This window comes from Portunus trituberculatus, chromosome 7 (genome assembly GCF_017591435.1).
Source record: "Portunus trituberculatus isolate SZX2019 chromosome 7, ASM1759143v1, whole genome shotgun sequence".
Classification (NCBI taxonomy): domain Eukaryota; kingdom Metazoa; phylum Arthropoda; class Malacostraca; order Decapoda; family Portunidae; genus Portunus; species Portunus trituberculatus.
Window position 1 is genome coordinate 612,722 of NC_059261.1, and position 19,252 is coordinate 631,973.

General features: G+C 38.2%; 1 protein-coding gene across 2 annotated transcripts; it reads left to right on the forward strand.

Moving 5' to 3' along the window:
* Positions 1-5,559: 5,559 nt before the first annotated feature.
* On the forward strand, positions 5,560-18,821 carry LOC123519625. Of its 2 annotated transcripts, none has more exons than XM_045281070.1 (4): positions 5,560-6,030; positions 9,089-9,916; positions 17,101-17,219; positions 17,603-18,821. In XM_045281070.1, exons 1-4 carry the CDS (start codon positions 5,575-5,577, stop codon positions 17,982-17,984), a joined length of 1,785 nt encoding a protein of 594 aa, XP_045137005.1. In that variant the 5' UTR covers positions 5,560-5,574; the 3' UTR covers positions 17,985-18,821. The 2 variants fall into 2 exon arrangements, with proteins under 2 accessions (XP_045137005.1, XP_045137009.1); XM_045281074.1 differs by having other exon boundaries at positions 17,565-17,746.
* The last annotated feature ends 431 nt before the right edge of the window (positions 18,822-19,252 follow it).

Genomic DNA, 19,252 nt, shown 5'->3' on the forward strand with positions numbered 1-19,252 from the left:
CGCGTTCCATCTTCTTATCCCTTGCCATTCTTGGAGACCAAAGTACTGCTGCATACTCCAACCTGGGTCTAATCATTGTAAAATCAACTTTTGATCATCTCTTTATCCATGTAGCAGAATGCAGTTTTATGTTTCTTACTAAATTGTACGCTTCACCAGATTTTCTCTACATGAACCTCTGATGAGAGCCCTCCGTCACAGTTATTCCCAGATCTCTCTCTTAGTCTTTATTTCCAATTCCTCATCCCCATCTTATATCTGTATACTGGTCTCATACTGCTTTACCAAAATTCATCACTCCACACTTCTTGATATTAAATTCCATTTGCCACTCTCTGCTCCACTCCCATATCTTGTCTAAGTCCCTCTGCAATGCCTCACAGTCTTCTTTCTTAGTTATTTTCCTCATTAATTTGGCATCATCCGCAAACAAACTCATATAGCTATTCACTCCTTTCGTCATATCATTTATGTAAACAGCAAACAGTAACGGTGCCAAAACTGACCCCTAAGGTACTCCACTAGTCACTTCCCTCCGACAGAGCTGCCAGATGCAGGGAGATTTCCCTGTTTTAGGGAAATTTAGGTCTCAACAGGGAAACGGAAGAAAATTCAAAATGTTCCAAAATCTAGGGAAATTTTGACCAACGGACTCAACCCTTCATCCGCAGTCCCCACCCTTATCCTCCTCCCATCCTCTTCACCCGTCATCCGTACAATAATTATTTGTATTAATTTTCATCAATTATTTATTGTTTCCTTTCCCTCTCAATTGAATTTCAATCCACTTCTGAGGTCTCTCTCGATCACTATATCCTTCCTCTACCGTTCACTCTTCCTTCTCTCATCCGTCATGACTTTTACGAGACCCGTATACCGTCCCTTCCCTTTCCTCCCTCGCCCTTGCTAGCTAGCTGAACCTGTTTTCTGCGAGACCGATAGAGACCCGTATTCACCCAAACAGTGTCATGACACGTATGAGATCCGTATATCGTCCCTCCCCTTTCTTCCCTCGCCCCTGCTTGATAGTTGAACTTATGACAGCTATATTATATTCGTGTGTGTGTGTGTATATATATATATATATATATATATATATATATATATATATATATATATATATATATATATATATATACACACACGAATGTGTGTATGTACGTATGTAAGAAGTTAAAAATTACGACAGGGAAATGCTGCGCTAAATAGGGAAAATACTTTTAGGCAAAAAAGGGAACTTTTCGCAACTTGATCTGGCAGCACTGCCCTCCGAGCTAATTTCCTATCTCTTATTACTGTTCTCATCTCTCTTCCAGTCAGGAAATCACTGATCCATTCCAAAAGCCTACCCCTCAGCCCGCCATGTTCTCTCACTTTCCAGATCAATCTCTTATGAGGGACTTTATCAAATGCTTTCTTCAAGTCTTGATAAATTCCATCCACCTATCCCACCCTTTCTTGTACCACATCTATGACCCGAGAGTAGAAGCACAATGAATTTGTTGCACATGATCTGCCTTTCCGAAATCCAAATTCCCCATTAGTCAATATTTTCTTCCTTTCTAGATAATCATTCCATCTTTTCTTTATTACTGACTCTCACAGTTTAACCACAACACTTGTTAATGACACCGGCCTGTAGTTTGACGGATTTTCCTTGTTTCCACTCTTAAATATGGGTACTATATCTGCTTTTTTCCAGTCCTTTGGCACCTGCCCCTGCTGCAGAGATTTCGATATAAGGCCACAAATCTTTTTTGATCCTTACATTCCCTCAACACCCAATTTGATACTCCATCAGGCCCTTGTGCTTTCCTTACATCCAATCTTTCCAGCATTTCACACACTTCATCCTCCAACACTTCAATTACATCCAGGCCTTCTTATTCTGTCGGTTCGATCTTTGGTTCATTAAAGGTTCCTTCATTGGTAAAAACTTTTTGGAAACACTTATTCAACTCTTCAGCCATGAGTTTTTTCTCTTCAATGAATTCTCCATCAACTTTCAGCTTGCCTATTTCTTTCTTATTTTTTCATTTTCCCATTAACAAATCTATAACAAATCTTGGCTCATCCTTACATTTTTCCACAATGTCCCTCTCATACTTTCTGGCCTCTTCTCTCCTTATTCTTGTGTACTTATTCCTTGCCTTTTTATACTCATCCCACACTAAAGATCTTTTTCTCTTCATCCACCTTTTCCAAGCTGTGTCTCTCTTCCTCTTTGATACCTCACAGCGTTTATTAAACCATACTTGGATCCTCTCTTGTTTCTTCTTCACCCTTGGCACATATTTATTGACCCCTTCCTCGTAATTGTTCACAAACTCTCTCCATTTATCCTCAATTCCACATGCATCCTCAAAAACACTCCAGTCTGCTTGCTCAAAGTAATTCCTTAATTTGATGTAATCTGCTTTACCGTAGATGAATCTTCCTGTTCTGTTATGTTCATTCCTTCTCTCCATTCTTCCTTCCCTCAATACACACTCAATCATCACATGATCACTCTTTCCTATTGGACACCCACTTTTCATGTTTTCTATCAACTCCGCCTCCTTTGTGAAAATTAAGTCCAGTCGTGACGTTTCATCCTCATCTCTGTATCTAGTATTTTCCTCTACCCACTGTGTCAATGAGTTTTCCATTGCCATTCTTAGCAGCTCTCCACCCCATGAATCATCGCTACCATCCACAGTCCATTCTTCCCATTTCACCTCTTTACTGTTGAAATCTCCCATCATTACCAGTTTCTCTTTAGTTTCCATCAAGTACTCTATCCATCATTTTGTGTCCTCCATCTTCCTTTTATATTCCTCTCTATTCCATGAATTGGTTTTTGGGGGAGCATATACCACAACAAAGTCTCGTTTAACACCTCCTCCACACACCACCTCAGCCCCAACCACCTCAGCTAACCCATTGTCATTCCTCAGTTCATAGGCAACAAGATCTTTTTTCACCAATAACATCACACCGCCTCCCTGTTTTTCTGCTCTATTTCTTACCCATATGTTGTATTCACCTTCACCTATTTTATTCTCCTCAATGACTTCAGTAAGTTAAGTTTCAGTTATTCCCATCACGTCAGGCCTCTCTACCCTAAGATAGTAATTTATTTCTACCAGAGCAGACTGTAACCCATTCACATTAGTGTTTGCCATTTTTAGTTTCTCTCCCCTTCTCCTGTTTTCTCAAACATCCACTTTATTAGTTTCATATCCCTGACTCTCCAGTAAAACTTCTTCCTCTCCTCCTCTGATCGTGATTCGTTTTTTTTTTCTTTGCCTGCTTCCATAAGTCACTGGTCTTATTTCTTTCCTCCGCGTTCATGTCTCTCCTTATCCATATATCTTTATAATCCTCCCGCTTTCCAAGCCTCCATGAACCATTCAAAACTTCCTCTGCTGGTGCCTGAGATTTAAACTTGATTCTCATTGGCTTGGCTTTGCCCTTCATATATTCCAATCCTTGAAACCTCCTCGATTTCACTTTGGTACTCATCAGCCTCGTTACTAGCAACTCCCACCAGTTTACCCGCCACATCTTTCTCCTTTTCTCGTTCCTGTCTCATTGGTGTCTTATCTTCTTTAACCCCAAATACCATAACACATCTCTTCTTCTCGACAGTATTTCTAGCCAATTCTTCTTTTTCCTTTATTACTTTGACCACTCATTCTGTCCTATATCCATAATTTTTATCCAATTTTTCCATAAAATCATGAATATTCCTAGTACACACCACCTCTCCCTCCAGCGCTTCCAATATACCATCTCTCTCCAATACTTCGCTCTGTATGTATACGTTCCAATATTCCTGTTTTTTTTTTATTATTATTTATTCTTATTTTCATGTGACAAAATTACTGCGGCATATTCTGATCTTGGGTGGTTATATCTTTCCTCATCAATATCTTCGTCTAAATAAGCAAAGGGAACTCTTATATTTCTCAGTAGATTTAAGAGTTTTACCTGCTGTCTTGTTTAAATGATAATTCCGCTGAAAATATGACTCCCATATTTTTTTTATTCTGTTGCTTTATCTAATGTTTCATTCCCCATCTTATGATTATAACTGCACCTTCTGTTCCTCATTATTTTTTTTTTCCGAACTTCATCTTTATCCAATTCCTAATGTTGAATTCATTCTGCCATGTATTGTTCCATTAACACACCTTGTCTAAATTTATCAAATTTTTCGCAGTTTTCTATCTACTTCACGCTTCGCATAATTTTTGTATCATCAGTGATTGATGTAATGTTTGGCAGATTGCATTTATATAGATTTAATTAAGGAAAAAAATCGTGTTAAGTTGCCAGATAAAAGACTTCTACGGAAACTGGAGATGTGTGTGTGTGTGTGTGTGTGTGTGTTTCACTGTTTGATCTGCTGCAGTCTCTGACGAGACAGCCAGACGTTACCCTACGGAACGAGCTCAGAGCTCATTATTTCCGATCTTCGGATAGGCCTGAGACCAGGCACACACCACACACCGGGACAACAAGATCACAACTCCTCGATTTACATCCCGTACCTACTCACTGCTAGGTGAACAGGGGCTACACGTGAAAGGAGACACACCCAAATATCTCCACCCGGCCGGGGAATCGAACCCCGGTCCTCTGGCTTGTGAAGCCAGCGCTCTAACCACTGAGCTACCGGGCGTGTGTGTGTGTGTGTGTGTGTGTGCGTGTGTGTAATTCACCACCAAGGTCTGATCACGAGTTGACTAACATGTGTTTAAAACTAGCCACCAGATCTTCGATTTTCGGTCGCTGGTGTTATTACGTTATGTAATGTCATTGTTTCTTTGAAAATACAACTAAAAAACAAAAACTACTCCGTAATTTGTATTAGACGACAAATTAAACAGTGACCAGTGCTTTACATTTTCTGAACAGCTTATATATTTATTATTAAGAGTTACAAGAGCACAGTCAGAGCACCTTCTGTTGATGAAAAAAAAAAATAGACACAATACTGATAGTAAGGTAGTAGTAACACATGCTGGGTAGCACACACACACACACACACACACACACACACACACACACAGGCAGAAAAAAAAAAAGAACACCTCAATCCTATTAATGAATGGTTACCAATCTTCTCTACGGGGGCTTTCAATAGTACCTTAGCACTCAATCCTTAATTTTTTTGTCTACTTTTGAAAAGTTGAATATTTAATTAAAAAGTATTAGATACTCGGTGCTAAATAATTAAATGATTGTTATGAAGGTACTAAATGTACAGTAACACAAAAAGACGAGGCCTCAAAAGGATGTGAACTACGCGTGGAGTATAATAGGCTAATGTGATGGATAAATGTGAGCTAATTTAGTGGTTATTTATATTATTTTTTATGATTTTTTTTTTTTTTTTATTTCTTAAAACAACTTTTCGCAGTTTTCACTTTTATGCATACTCGCCATGTCATGCACGCCCTTCATGTACCCCCGTTATTCACAGGCACTTATAAGAAAAAATACTCATGGATCCCAGGATCCACAAATCATCCAAATTGATTATCATTGTATTTGGCAACATCAGCTTCTATGAGTACATGAAGATCAATGCAAGATGGAGAAGATCTGATGTTCCTGGCTTCCCTCTTCTCACAGGCCTACTGCTGTCGTCTGCGTGCTGAGCAGAATCGTCTGGAAAAGGTCAGCAACAACCTTGTCAAGGGCGTAAGTAATCTTCTGGAAACCATCGAAGGAAATTCTCCTTGGGAAGCTACTTGGCGATGGTGCAAAGATACCAACCGTGCAACACTGAGTGACCTCCTAGCAAAGGCAACGGCTGCTAACTGTCCCGTGACTGCCGCCTTTCTCCAGAAGGCGGGGGCATGGTCTTTCTTTAGTGGAACTTCGGGTAGCAGTGCCTTACACGCAGCACTGGAGGCTGGTCATCAGGGCATGGCTGAGCTGTTGATCAGGGAACTCGGGGGGTGCCCGTACGTGCTCGACACATACGGTCGCCTCCCAATAGATTTGATGACCGATGAGGAGCGAAGAAAGCTTGAGGAAGTGAGTGTCAGTTTGTTTCTCTCTCTCTCTCTCTCTCTCTCTCTCTCTCTCTCTCATAGTATAAGGTGGGAAGGAGTAAAAATTCATCCAGTATCGGTACCGTAAGATTACGGAACGCTACGGAGAGCTATAGCTGAGTTATAACATCATGTCAATTCAGAGTCTGCAGAGGTGATACGCGTACTCTTCGCGGAGAGGAAAATGTACATTATACATATTTGCATCAATATGTGTACAAATAAGGGCTAAATTATGAAATGTAAAAGGGCATTTTTGAGGAGTTGTGGCCGGTTTCGATTTTTCACCAAAAGAGTAGTGGTTCAAAGTTTACCATTGCAACGTTTGCAACCCGCAACATCGACTATATATATATATATATATATATATATATATATATATATATATATATATATATATATATATATATATATATAGATAGATAGATAGATAGATAGATAGATAGATAGATAGATAGATAGATAGATAGATAGATACGTAGGTGCCAGAGACACCTCCGCTTTAGGGGATCCTTAGTAGAGATTGGAAAAATGGGATAAGATTCTACAGATATGAGAATGTGATTGGAGAAGCCAAACAGAGAAGGTACAGTAACATCATATGCAGAAAGATTAGAGGTAAGGAAAAGATCAAGAATATTGAATGCATTTCTAAGACGATCGAAAATACGAGTTGCTCTATGTAATGGAGGATAGCAAAGTTGAAGGCTGGTTCAGCAAGCTAGTCAGTGAAGGGAGAAGAAAGTCAAAGCTGGTGGTGAACCTTGAAATCTCCTAGGATAGATATCTCTACGAAGGGATAGAGACATAATGTATTCCACTTTGAAAGTGTAATTGTCAAATATTAGTCAGATGAGTTAGGGAAGAAGTAGATACCACAGATAGATTTAGTCCGAGTGACTTTTGAGTCGACGCCAAATGGTGGAAAAATTGGAAGATTCAAGAGCATGGGCAGTCGTTTCAAATATAGACGCAAGGTTGCCTGCGGATAACGTCATCTCGTTGCATTGTATCGCATCTCTGCATACTGAGCACAGTTTCTGAGAACAATAGGAGGGACCCCATCAGGTCCATAAACCTTCCAAGGGTTTAGGCCAGCGAGGCCATGGAAAACATCATTACGAAAAATTTTAATTGTAGACATAAAATAGTCAGAGGGAGGAGGAGTTGTGAGCAAATATTTGAGAGAAGAGTTCAGCTTTAGAGACAGAAGAGATGGCAGTGGTGCCATTAGGATGAAATAAAGGAGGGAAAGATGAAGTGAAGTTATTGAGATGTTTTGGCTAGATGCCAGAAGTCTCGAGGGGAGTTTGTGTTTGAAAGATTTTGACGTTTTTTTTTTACATATGAGTGAGTGTTTGGCAAGTTGAAGAAAAGACTTGGCATGATTCCGGGCGGAGATGTAAAGTGCGTGAGATTCAGGATTAGGAAGGCTGAAGTACCTTTTGTGGCCAACCTCTCTATCATGTATAGCACGAGAACAGGCTGAGTTAAACCAAGGTTTAGAAGGTTTAGGTTGAGAAAAAGAATGAAGAATATACGCCTCCATGCCAGATACTATCACCTCTGTTATGCGTTTGGCACAAAGAGATGAGTTTCTGACACGGAAACAGTAATCATTCCAGAGAAAATCAGCATAATACCTCCTCAGGCAAAACGCCAGAGGCTCCTTAGCTTTGGGGGATCTTGTGGAGAAATAGGACAAGATACAAAAATGAATACATGCCAAACACACCTTCTTAAATAGAAAATGTCAAAATCTTTCAAACTCAAACTCTCCTCGAGACTTCTGGCATCTAGCCAAAAACATCTCTAATTACTTCATTTCTTCATATTTGCCTCCTTTATTTCATCCTGATGGCACCACTGCCATCTCTTCTGTCTCTAAAGCTGAACTCTTCTTTCAAATCTTTGCTCACAACTCCATCAAGGATGATTCTGGCCTTGTCCCTCCTTCTCCTCCTCCCTCTGAATTTTTCATAACTACAATAAAAATTCTTCGTAATGATGTTTTCCATGCCCTCGTCGACCTACACCATCTGAAGGCTTATGGTCCTTATGGGGTCCCTCCTATTGTTCTCAAAAACTGTGCTTCCTTTCTTGCACTTCGCCTGGCTAAATTCTTTCAACTTTGTCTATCAACTTCTACCTTTTCTTATTGCTGGAAAGTTTCCTACATTCAGTCGTTTCCTAAAGAGGATGACCGTTCTAATTCTTCAAACTACCGTCATATAGCTTTAATCTCTTGTTTGTCTAAAGTTTTTTTTAATCTATCCTGAATAGGAAGATTCTCAAACATCTGTCACTTCACAATCTTCTATCTGATCGCCAGTATGGCTTCCGTCTGGGTAGCTCTACTGATGATCTTGTGGCTTTCTTTACTGAGTCTCGGTCATCCTTTTTTAGAGATTTTGGTGAAACTTTTGCTGTAGCGTTAGACATATCAAAAGCTTTTGATAGAGTCTGGCAGAAAGCTTTGATTTCAAAACTGCTTCCTTTCCGACCGTTCTATTGCTGCTGTGGTAGACGGCCATTGTTCTTCTCCTAAATCTATTAATAGTGGTGTTCCTCAGGGTTTTGTTTTGTCAACCACTCTCTCTGTATTATTCTTTAATTACCTTCTTAACCAAACTTCTTGCCATACACTTGCCAAAACTCAAATGGGCATTTTTGTTTTCCTTTGGCTGGCCCTCTTCTCTTTCCTACATAAAAAAAAAAGAGTATGATGTCGGGCTTTGATTAGTCACGTTTGTGGTGAGTTGTGCTGTGGTTGGACATATAGTGAGTGGTCAGAATGTTGAGTCACGAGACTTTTCCTTTCACGGCACATAATCATAATAATAATAATAATAATATTATTATTATCATTATTATTATTATTATTATTATTATTATTATTATTATTATCAGTATAATTACTATTAGCATTATTGTTGTTTCTGTCATCATCATTATTACATGTAATAACATTGTTTACATATTCATTATCACACATACACATACACACACCTATTCACCATCGTTTCTCTCTTACGTCACAGAGGCTCTTCGAGGAGGAGAGGGAGAAATTGAAGGATTTGGTGCTTCGCCAGAAGGCATATCGCGAGAAAGAAGCAGTTCGGAGAGCAATATATGTACAGAAGGTTCTTTTCCGCAGCTACAAGAAGAACAAAAATCGGAATTTATCAGATATTAATGGCCGCACCACTCTGCTATTAGCATCTCGCAAAGGTTTACTCCAGCTAACTCATATGCTGCTGCAAGTGGGGCGTCTCCCCGTGGACAAGGTGCTTGATAATATATGCGGTACCACAGCTCTCCACGAGGCGGCCTCGCACGGCCAGGATGGCTGCGTGTCGCTGCTGTTGAGTGTCGGCGCTGACAGTCAGCAACGGGATACCTATGGCCAAACGCCTCGCCTCCTCGCCGCAATGTTTGGAAACACGAGTACTTTTGACCTGCTGGCCTACCAAGAGAGGCAGGACTCTCCTTGCCGCGCGGGTACCACTGCCACGCAAGTACAGCAAAACTTCAAGTTATACCATAACATGTATTTTAAATATAGCCACAACTTGATAAAGCCTTTTGACCGCCACTGTCCCGAGAATGTCATAAAAAAAATATTAAAAGCAATAGATGTAGAAAAACTGCAGCAGGAGGCAGTAGACTTTTCAAAAGGAGAAGCACTCGAGGTAAAGGAGGCTGTGATGGAAGAATTAAACACCATCATAAAAAAAGTATCCTCAGCAAATCCTATTTATCGCGGTGAACTGAAGCTGACAGGTAGTTCTCAAGATGGCTCCAAGCTATACGCTCCCGATGAGTTTGATGTGAACATTGTGATCAAAGTCAACGACGTAAAAGTAAAAGTAAGTGAGAGAGAGAAGACAGAAGCACTGTTGAAGGGTAAGCTGTTGATATCTGTAGATACTGACAACCCCCATCTTAAAGGGCAAAGATTTATGGATGATCTTTACATGGAGGTGCGCCAATGCCTTGAGGGTTATTCATTGCAGGATAAAAGATTGAGCCTGGTGCCACCAGGCTGACTTCCACACAGGTGGGTGTGGCACTTGCCCTGGCATGGCAAGGACAGGAGTATCCACTGTTGCTGGTCAGCGTAGATCTTGTGCCGGTGCTGGAGGTGCCGTGGCTGGAAGAGATCCCCAGGCCCTTCCTCACTCCAGAGGATACCACAACCATACAGCTCAGTAATGCCGCTGATGGTTCTTGGCGCTGTAGTTTTACACTGACAGAAACAAAGGTAATAAAAACAGTAAGTCCAGCTGAACGCAAGTTGCAGGTGAGAGGAAAGATTCTTCTTTCCCGCCTAAAGGCTGAACGCTGGATGCCTCGACATAAGAAGAGCTTCTGTACCTGGTTTGCCACAAGGGAGTGGAACATCGCAGTGCCAAGCGGGTTTTGCTTCAAGAACGCTTTGTTCCGGTGGTTGGAACAGCAAAGGCGCAAAGAAAAGGAATCCACCAAGAAGCTGAAGGCTACATGGGAGGAGGGCCTCGCGAAAGAGCTAGGAGATGAAGGGAAGGACGATACTATTAAGGGAACTCAGAGTGAGAAAGACCTCGCCAAGAACTTGCAAGCAAGAGAAAAGGAAGACCACACTAGATGGCTAATAGAGGTGTTCAGACTTATGTGTGCAAACCCAAAGGAATCGCGAGTACACCTGGCAAATCAAAACAGCCCTGCCTACTTTGGAGGAGATTGTGAGGGATTGAAATCAGGATACGGAGCACCTATCATTGTGCAATATCTGGAAGAGAACTTGGAGAAGTTGCAACATAAAAAGTAATATCAACACACACACACACACACACACACACACACACACACACACACACACACACACACACACACACACACACAATCAAACACAATCACACACACCCACACAGTGGTTAGAGCGCTGGCTTCACAAACCAGATGACCGGGGTTCGATTCCCCGGCCGGGTGGATATATTTGGGTGTGTCTCCTTTCACGTGTAGCCCCTGTTCACCTAGCAGTGAGTAGGTACGGGATGTAAATCGAAGAGTTGTGACCTTGTTGTCCCGGTGTGTGGTGTGTGCCTGGTCTCAGACCTATCCGAAGATCGGAAACAATGAGCTCTGAGCTCGTTCCGTAGGGTAACGTCTGGCTGTCTCGTCAGAGACTGCAACAGATCAAACAAACAGTGAATTACACAATCACACACACACACACACACACAATATATATATATATATATATATATATATATATATATATATATATATATATATATATATATATATATGAGGATATTTAGCTAAATACCCAAGCAGTAGATCTACAAGCGCTGCCGAGCATGAGACGATCTAGGCAGACTAGCCTGGCGGAGTCAGAGGGAGGCGAGACATCCAGGTTCAGGGGTCCAGGGGACCAGCTAATCAGCATCGCGGCAGTTCTAGGCTGGCCTCAGCCATGACTGGCAGGATGGTATAAAGCCACCCCGACCGCATGTTCTGTCACTTCAACACACACTAAAAACAGACAGAAAACCAGAGACAACATAAGAAGAAAATCACTGATGGCAAGTCCTGAGTACCACAGTGGTGTTGTCAAGTGGTACAACTTCAAGTCAGGATTTGGCTTCATCGAAGATCATCTTACGGGGACAGATGTGTACACGTTTCTGGCCCGACAAACTCTCTGAAGAAACGTCTTCGAAGAGAAGGAGACAAACTTTTTTTTAAGATCCAACAAAGAGACAAGGAACCTGGGCCCGTACTTATAAACACTAAGATGACGTCCTAACGGTAAGAAGTCGTCCTAAATCACAAAAATGGCGGAATTCGAGTCTTAAATCTTTAAGACGGCATCCTAAGCCCTAAAGATGCGTCTTACCAAAACACCTCCCGAGGTGTTTTAGCAGTAAGACGCGCTCCTAAGATTTCATCCTAAAAGTAAACATGGCCGCCCGAGAGGGACCGCACCGCCACCACCTGCGACAGAGACGGTCGTTTCTTGAGAGGAAGGACGTCCTGAATGAGCTAGATGACCGTGAGCTGGTGAAGAGGTATTGGCAGGATCCTGCTGGTATCATTTTCGTGACAAATTTGGTGCGGGAAAGGCTGAAGAGACCAACTGCAAGGAACAAGGCCTCTCTCTCTCCCCGAGATGCAAGTTATCTTCACTGCGGTACCTTATATATATATATATATATATATATATATATATATATATATATATATATATATATATATATATATATATATATATATATATATATATATATATATATATATATATATATATATATATATATATATATATATATATATATATATATATATATATATATATATATATATATATATATATATATATATATATATATATATATATATATATATATATATATATATATATATATATATATATATATATATATATATATATATATATATATATATATATATATATATATATATATATATATATATATATATATATATATATATATATATATATATATATATATATATATATATATATATATATATATATATATATATATATATATATATATATATATATATATATATATATATATATATATATATATATATATATATATATATATATATATATATATATATATATATATATATATATATATATATATATATATATATATATATATATATATATATATATATATATATATATATATATATATATATATATATATATATATATATATATATATATATATATATATATATATATTTATATATATACTCCAGGAGAGGTACTTACGGGGATGTAGGCAGTGCTGCAGACTGAGTGATTCCCGTGTCCTCTCTTCCCGGTTCCCTTTGTGGTCTCATTTATACAATTGAGCAGCTGCAGCCTGCCCTCTAAAGACAACTTCTACTACTTCCTACACTACACTACAACACCTTACACTTTTACACTCTCTTCAAATCAAAATTTAATAATGGCTTCACCACGCCCTGCCTCGGAGTCCCCCTCTGGGGAGGGGACCATAAATGTCCCCAGGTCGGACTGCCCTCTGCTGTCGACCTTGGGTGTCTTGACACTTCATCTAATACTTTCACTATCAATTTCTGCAACATTCGTGGCCTTCGTTCTAATTTTCAATCTGTGGAACACCACCTCTCCTCTACTAAACCTCATCTTCTCTTCCTAACTGAAACACAGTTGTCTGTGACTACTGACAGCAGCCCCTTTTCTGTTCCCTCCTACTTGCTCTATCCTCATTTTCAATCCAAAGCTGGATGTTGCGCATACGTGCGTAACGACACCACTTGCTCTCGTGCCCACAATCTTGAATCTTCAGAATTTTCTACCATCTGGCTAAGACTTCAATGTCACTCTCTAACTAAATTCATCTGTGCTGTATACCTCTCACCTAATTCCTCTGACTATGTAAAATTCTTTGACTATTTGACTTCCAAGGTGGAGCACATCTTATCTCACTTTCCTTTGCTGAGATCTCCATTTTAGGGATTTCAATGTTCACCACCAGCTTTGGCTTTCATCTTCTTTCACTGACCAACCTGGTGAACAAACCTTCAACTTTGCTATCCTTCATGACCTAGAGCAGCTAGTGAAGTTCCCTACCCGTATTCCTGACCGCCTTGGAGACACGCCCAACATTCTTGATCTTTTCCTAACCTCCAACCCTTCTGCTTACTCTGTTAAACTTTCCTCTCCGTTGGGCTCCTCCGACCACAATCTAATTTCCGTTACCAGTTCTATCACTCCAGTGCAGCCTCAGGACCCGCCTAAGCGGAGGTGCTTCTGGCATTTTAACTCTGCTAAGTGGGAGGAACTAAGGCAGTACTATTCTGATTTCCTTGGGATGATTATTGTTTTCATGTCAGAGATCCTTCTCTTTGTGCCGAGCGCATAACAGAGGTGATTATCTCTGGCATGGAGCTATACATTCCTCATACTTTCTCTAACCCTAAAGCTAAAAAGCCTTGGTTTAACTCTGCTTGTTCTCGTGCTGTCAATGATAGAGAGGCGGCTCACAAACGGTTCCGTAGCCATCCAACTGCTGAAACTCATGCCCTATATATTTCTGCCCGTAATCATGCCAAATCTATTCTCCAACTTACTAAAAACTCTTTCATCAATAGAAAATGTCAAAGTCTTTCCAATTCTAACTCCTCTCGAGATTTCTGGCATCTAGCCAATAATATCTCTAACAACTTTACTTCTTCGTCTTTCCCTCCTTTACTTCATCCAGATGGCTCTACAGCTGTCTCTTCTTTTCTAAAGCTGAACTCTTCGCTCAAACCTTTGCTACCAACTCAACTTTGGATGATTCTGGGCATATTCCTCCTACTCCTCCACCCTCTGACTACTTCATCCCTAAAATTAAAATTCTTTATAAAGACGTTTTCCTGGCCCTCTCTGGCCTTGATTCTCGGAAGGCTTACGGTCCGGATGGAGTCCCTCCTGTTGTTCTCAAAACTGTGCTTCCGAACTCGCTCACTGCCTGGTCAAACTCTTTCATCTGTGTCTCTACTTCTATTTATCCTTCTTGCTGGAAGTTTGCTCACATTCAACCTGTCCCTAAAAAGGTGACCACTCCAATCCTTCTAACTACCGCCCTATAGCTTTGATTTCCTGCCTTTCTAAAGCCTTTGAGTCTATCCTTAATAGGAAGATAATGAGGCATCTATCAGCTCACAACCTTCTCTCTGATTGCCAGTATGGTTTCCGTAAAGGCAGATCTACTGGTGATCTTCTTACTTTCCTAACTGAATCTTGGTCATCCTCTTTAGGGACTTCGGTGAAACCTTTGCTGTCGGCCTTGACATATCGAAAGCCTTCGATAGAGTCTGGCACAAATCTTTAATTTCTAAACTACCCTCCTACGGATTCTATCCTTCTCTCTGTACCTTCATCTCCAGTTTCCTTTCCGATCGTTCTATTGCTGCTGTAGTAGACGGTCACTGTTCTTCCCTAAAACTATCAACAGTGGTGTTCCACAGGGTTCTGTCCTATCACCCACTCTCTTTCTATTATTCATCAATGATCTCCTAAATCTGACTCAATGCCCTATCCACTCCTATGCTGATGATACCACCTGCATTATTCAACAGCGTTCAACAGACGCCCAACCCAACAACAATTAAATGACTCAAGGCGAGATGCTATAGGACGCCTAACTTCTGATCTTTCACTTGTTTCTGATTGGGGCAGAGAAAACCTGGTTTTGTTCAATGCCTCAAAACTCAATTTCTACAACTATCTACTCGACATAACCTTCCAGACAACTATCCTCTCTTCTTCAATAACACTCAACTTCCCTCTCCTCTACATTAAACACACTCGGTCTATCCTTCACTAAAAATCTAAACTGGAAATTTCACATCTCTACTCTTGCTAAATCAGCTTCCAAGAAGTTAGGTGTCCTATGGCGTCTTCGTCCATTTTCTCTCCCTCCCAGCTGCTTGCTCTGTACAAGGGCCTTATCCGCCCGTGTATGGAGTATGGCTCTCATGTCTGGGGGATCCACACACAGCTTTACTAAACAAGGTGGAATCTAAAGCTTTTCGTCTTATCAACTCTTCTCCTCTAACTGACTGTCTTGATTCTTTAAGTCACCGCCGCAATGTTGCATCTTTATCTGTCTTCTACCGCTGTTTTCATGCTGTCTGCTCTTCTGAACTTGCTAACTGCATGCCTTCCCCCCTCCTGCGGCCTCGCTGCACAAGACTCTCTACTTCTTCTCATCCCTATTCTGTCCATCTTCCTAATGCAAGAGTTAACCAGTATCTTCACTCCTTCATTCCCTACACTGGTAAACTCTGGAACTCTCTACCTGTGTCTGTATTTCCACCTGCCTATGACTTAAACTCTTTCAAAAGAGGAGTGTCAAGACACCTCTTACGTTAACTGGACCCTCCTTTTAGATTTTTTGTTTTCTCTTTCTACTTTCCTCTTAACAGGGCCTGGCAACCAGCGGGTTTTTTTTTTTTTCCAACACTTTGTTTGCCCTTGGCCAGTGCCCTTGTAATGTAAAAAAAAAAAAAAAAAAAAATATATATATATATATATATATATATATATATATATATATATATATATATATATATATATATATATATATATATATATATATATATATATATATATATATATATATATATATATATATATATATATATATATATATATATATATATATATATATATATATATATATATATATATATATATATATATATATATATATATATATATATATATATATATATATATATATATATATATATATATATATATATATATATATATATATATATATATATATATATATATATATATATATATATATATATATATATATATATATATATATATATATATATATATATATATATATATATATATATATATATATATATATATATATATATATATATATATATATATATATATATATATATATATATATATATATATATATATATATATATATATATATATATATATATATATATATATATATATATATATATATATATATATATATATATATATATATATATATATATATATATATATATATATATATATATATATATATATATATATATATATATATATATATATATATATATATATATATATATATATATATATATATATATATATATATATATATATATATATATATATATATATATATATATATATATATATATATATATATATATATATATATATATATATATATATATATATATATATATATATATATATATATATATATATATATATATCTTTCAAAGTGATCCACAATTGCTTGAAAAAATAAGTTTCAAAGAGGATAAAATACTCCAAACATTTTAACTAACAAAAGTTCGAATGCAGTGGTGGCATGTTTTATCGCGTCACAGTTAGGTGCATACTTTTCAGAAACCACTGTTGCATTGCAATGTGATAATACACTAATGTATTTAGTGCCTTGCCAGATATATCAACATAAATGTGTAACAAGTGACATAATCATGTTCTTTATTTGCTTTATAGTTGGTGGCCCTGCATCCCCCCTCCTATATTGATGAAATGGTAGAAGTTTGGCGGAGGGGCAAGACTATAATGAGTCTTGAGGAGATTGATGACATCACTCTGTACAGGGCTTTTGACATGTATGTATATATTTGTCAAACAATTAAAGTAAACTCTTTTTTCTTGTGCTTGGTATTTATTGTTATATGCACGTGTGGTTCTTCTTAACAAGATGATAAAAGCATGTTGCTTACCTAAACCAGTATATCATACAGTTTGAGAAACATCACTTGGAAAGAATCTAATTGATGGAATGCATTATTTTACAATTCAAGATACCTATACATGTATGTTTAATCAACATGAACTTAACTAATTTATTATTATTAACTTATTATTGTATCTGAATGTAATGTCAAATCAACATCAATTCAATATTTTGTCTTATTTTACACCTGTTTCATAATGGCATTCATTACTTGCAGTGAAGAATAAGGTGCTGAGGGACAAATCTACCTTGCAGAAGTGCCTCAGACCATTCTGTTGATCCCCCACACGTGAAGATAGAGGCAGGACAAGTGCGTGTGCAGGCAATCTCTGCCACTTATGCCCTTGTCCAGGAGGCAGCAACTGCTCCAGCAGTGGCAACAGCAGTAGAAGAGCTAATAGCAACTGCACGTGCATTGGCGGATGTTGCACATGCAGGAGAGGAAATTGCACATGCTGTGAAGCCGGCTGCAGAGGAGGTATCTTCATATGCACAGGCCGTGGGAGGAGCTGCATGGGCACAGGAAGCAGCTGCAAGGGAAATAGCAGAAGCTAGTAGACTAAAACAATTATATCTGAAAACAGAAATTGAAAATGCAAAGAAAAACAATGAAATAAATGTTAGAGGATGCACATAGTCTTTTAAGTGTAAAACCTTTCTTCCATTATGTTTGTGCCGGTGTCAATCCAAAAAATATATAATTGCTGTCATATATAAGTTATTTAATGAGTATAAGTGATGGTGTGTGTGTGTGTGTGTGTGTGTGTGTGTGTGTGTGTGTGTGTGTGTGTGTGTGTGTGTGTGTGTGTGTGTGTTCAAGTTCAAGTTCAAATGTTTATTGCCAATCAATTACAACATTTAATTATCTTAATAAACAGAATAAATGGCACAGTCTGCCGAGCCAGGACTCCATGGCAGACAGATTTGTTATTGTAACATATGCACACCTATTATAGACTCATACAACAACTGTTTAACCTACACAGTAGGTTACACACTCACACCTACATACACACAAATATTAATTATTGTGGCATACGATATATTACACACTTGCATATACACATACAAAAATTTATTATAATATACAGTGCAATAATTTACACATGTACCGATAGCTTTACATGTTAATACATAATAAGTTATGGGTGTAAGATTTGTTATGTTCCTGTGGCTTGGAGAGAGTAGAGGTGATTTTTTATTCTCCTTTTGAAAACACTAATGGTAATACTATCAAGGTCTTGTTTGATATGATGTGGTAAAGTGTTCCATATTCGAGGACCTACGTACATTATACCGTTTTTATAAAGAATGGTGCGGAATGGGTGACAAACTAAATTGTTAATGTTGCCTCGAGTATGGTACACGTTAGTTGCAATACTAAAAAGGATGGCATTTCCAGAATACAAAGTTATGTGCCTATATATACAAAGTAGTAGAAAATATTTATGAATAAAAGTGAAATTGAGCAATTTGTTTGTGTTTAATAATTGACTAGTGGAATCATATTTTCCCATAAAAAAACATACATCTGATTACTTTATTTTGGGTAATAGTTATTTTTTTCAAGAAAGACTGCCAAGTGGATCCCCAGACAGATACACAGTACATGAGATGCGGATATCAGAGAGTGTAGTATACTGACATTAGTGCCTCTTTTGTGAATTGATATCTAACCCTGTACAGCACGCCACATAATTTTGACAATTTGAGGTTTACAGATGCTATGTGATGGCTCCAATTCAAGTTCTCATCTATGTGAATGCCTAAAAATTTTGTATGACTGACTTTATGTATTAAATTGTCATTTAATTTTATAGGAGGAATTTCATACTTTAATGATCGGTTTTGAAATAGGATTTAATTAGTCTTAGTTATATTCAGCATTAGTTTGTTTGCCTTCAT

What these genes read in the sequence shown, in the direction of transcription:
- LOC123519625 (XM_045281070.1), top strand. Translation starts at nt 5,575, where the DNA reads ATGCAAGATGGAGAAGATCTGATGTTCCTGGCTTCCCTCTTCTCACAG. An exon ending in TCAACGACGTAAAAGTAAAA is followed by an intron (nt 9,917 to 17,100) that starts GTAAGTGAGAGA and finishes TTTGCTTTATAG; the next exon opens with TTGGTGGCCCTGCATCCCCC. An exon ending in CTGTACAGGGCTTTTGACAT is followed by an intron (nt 17,220 to 17,602) that starts GTATGTATATAT and finishes TCTACCTTGCAG; the next exon opens with AAGTGCCTCAGACCATTCTG.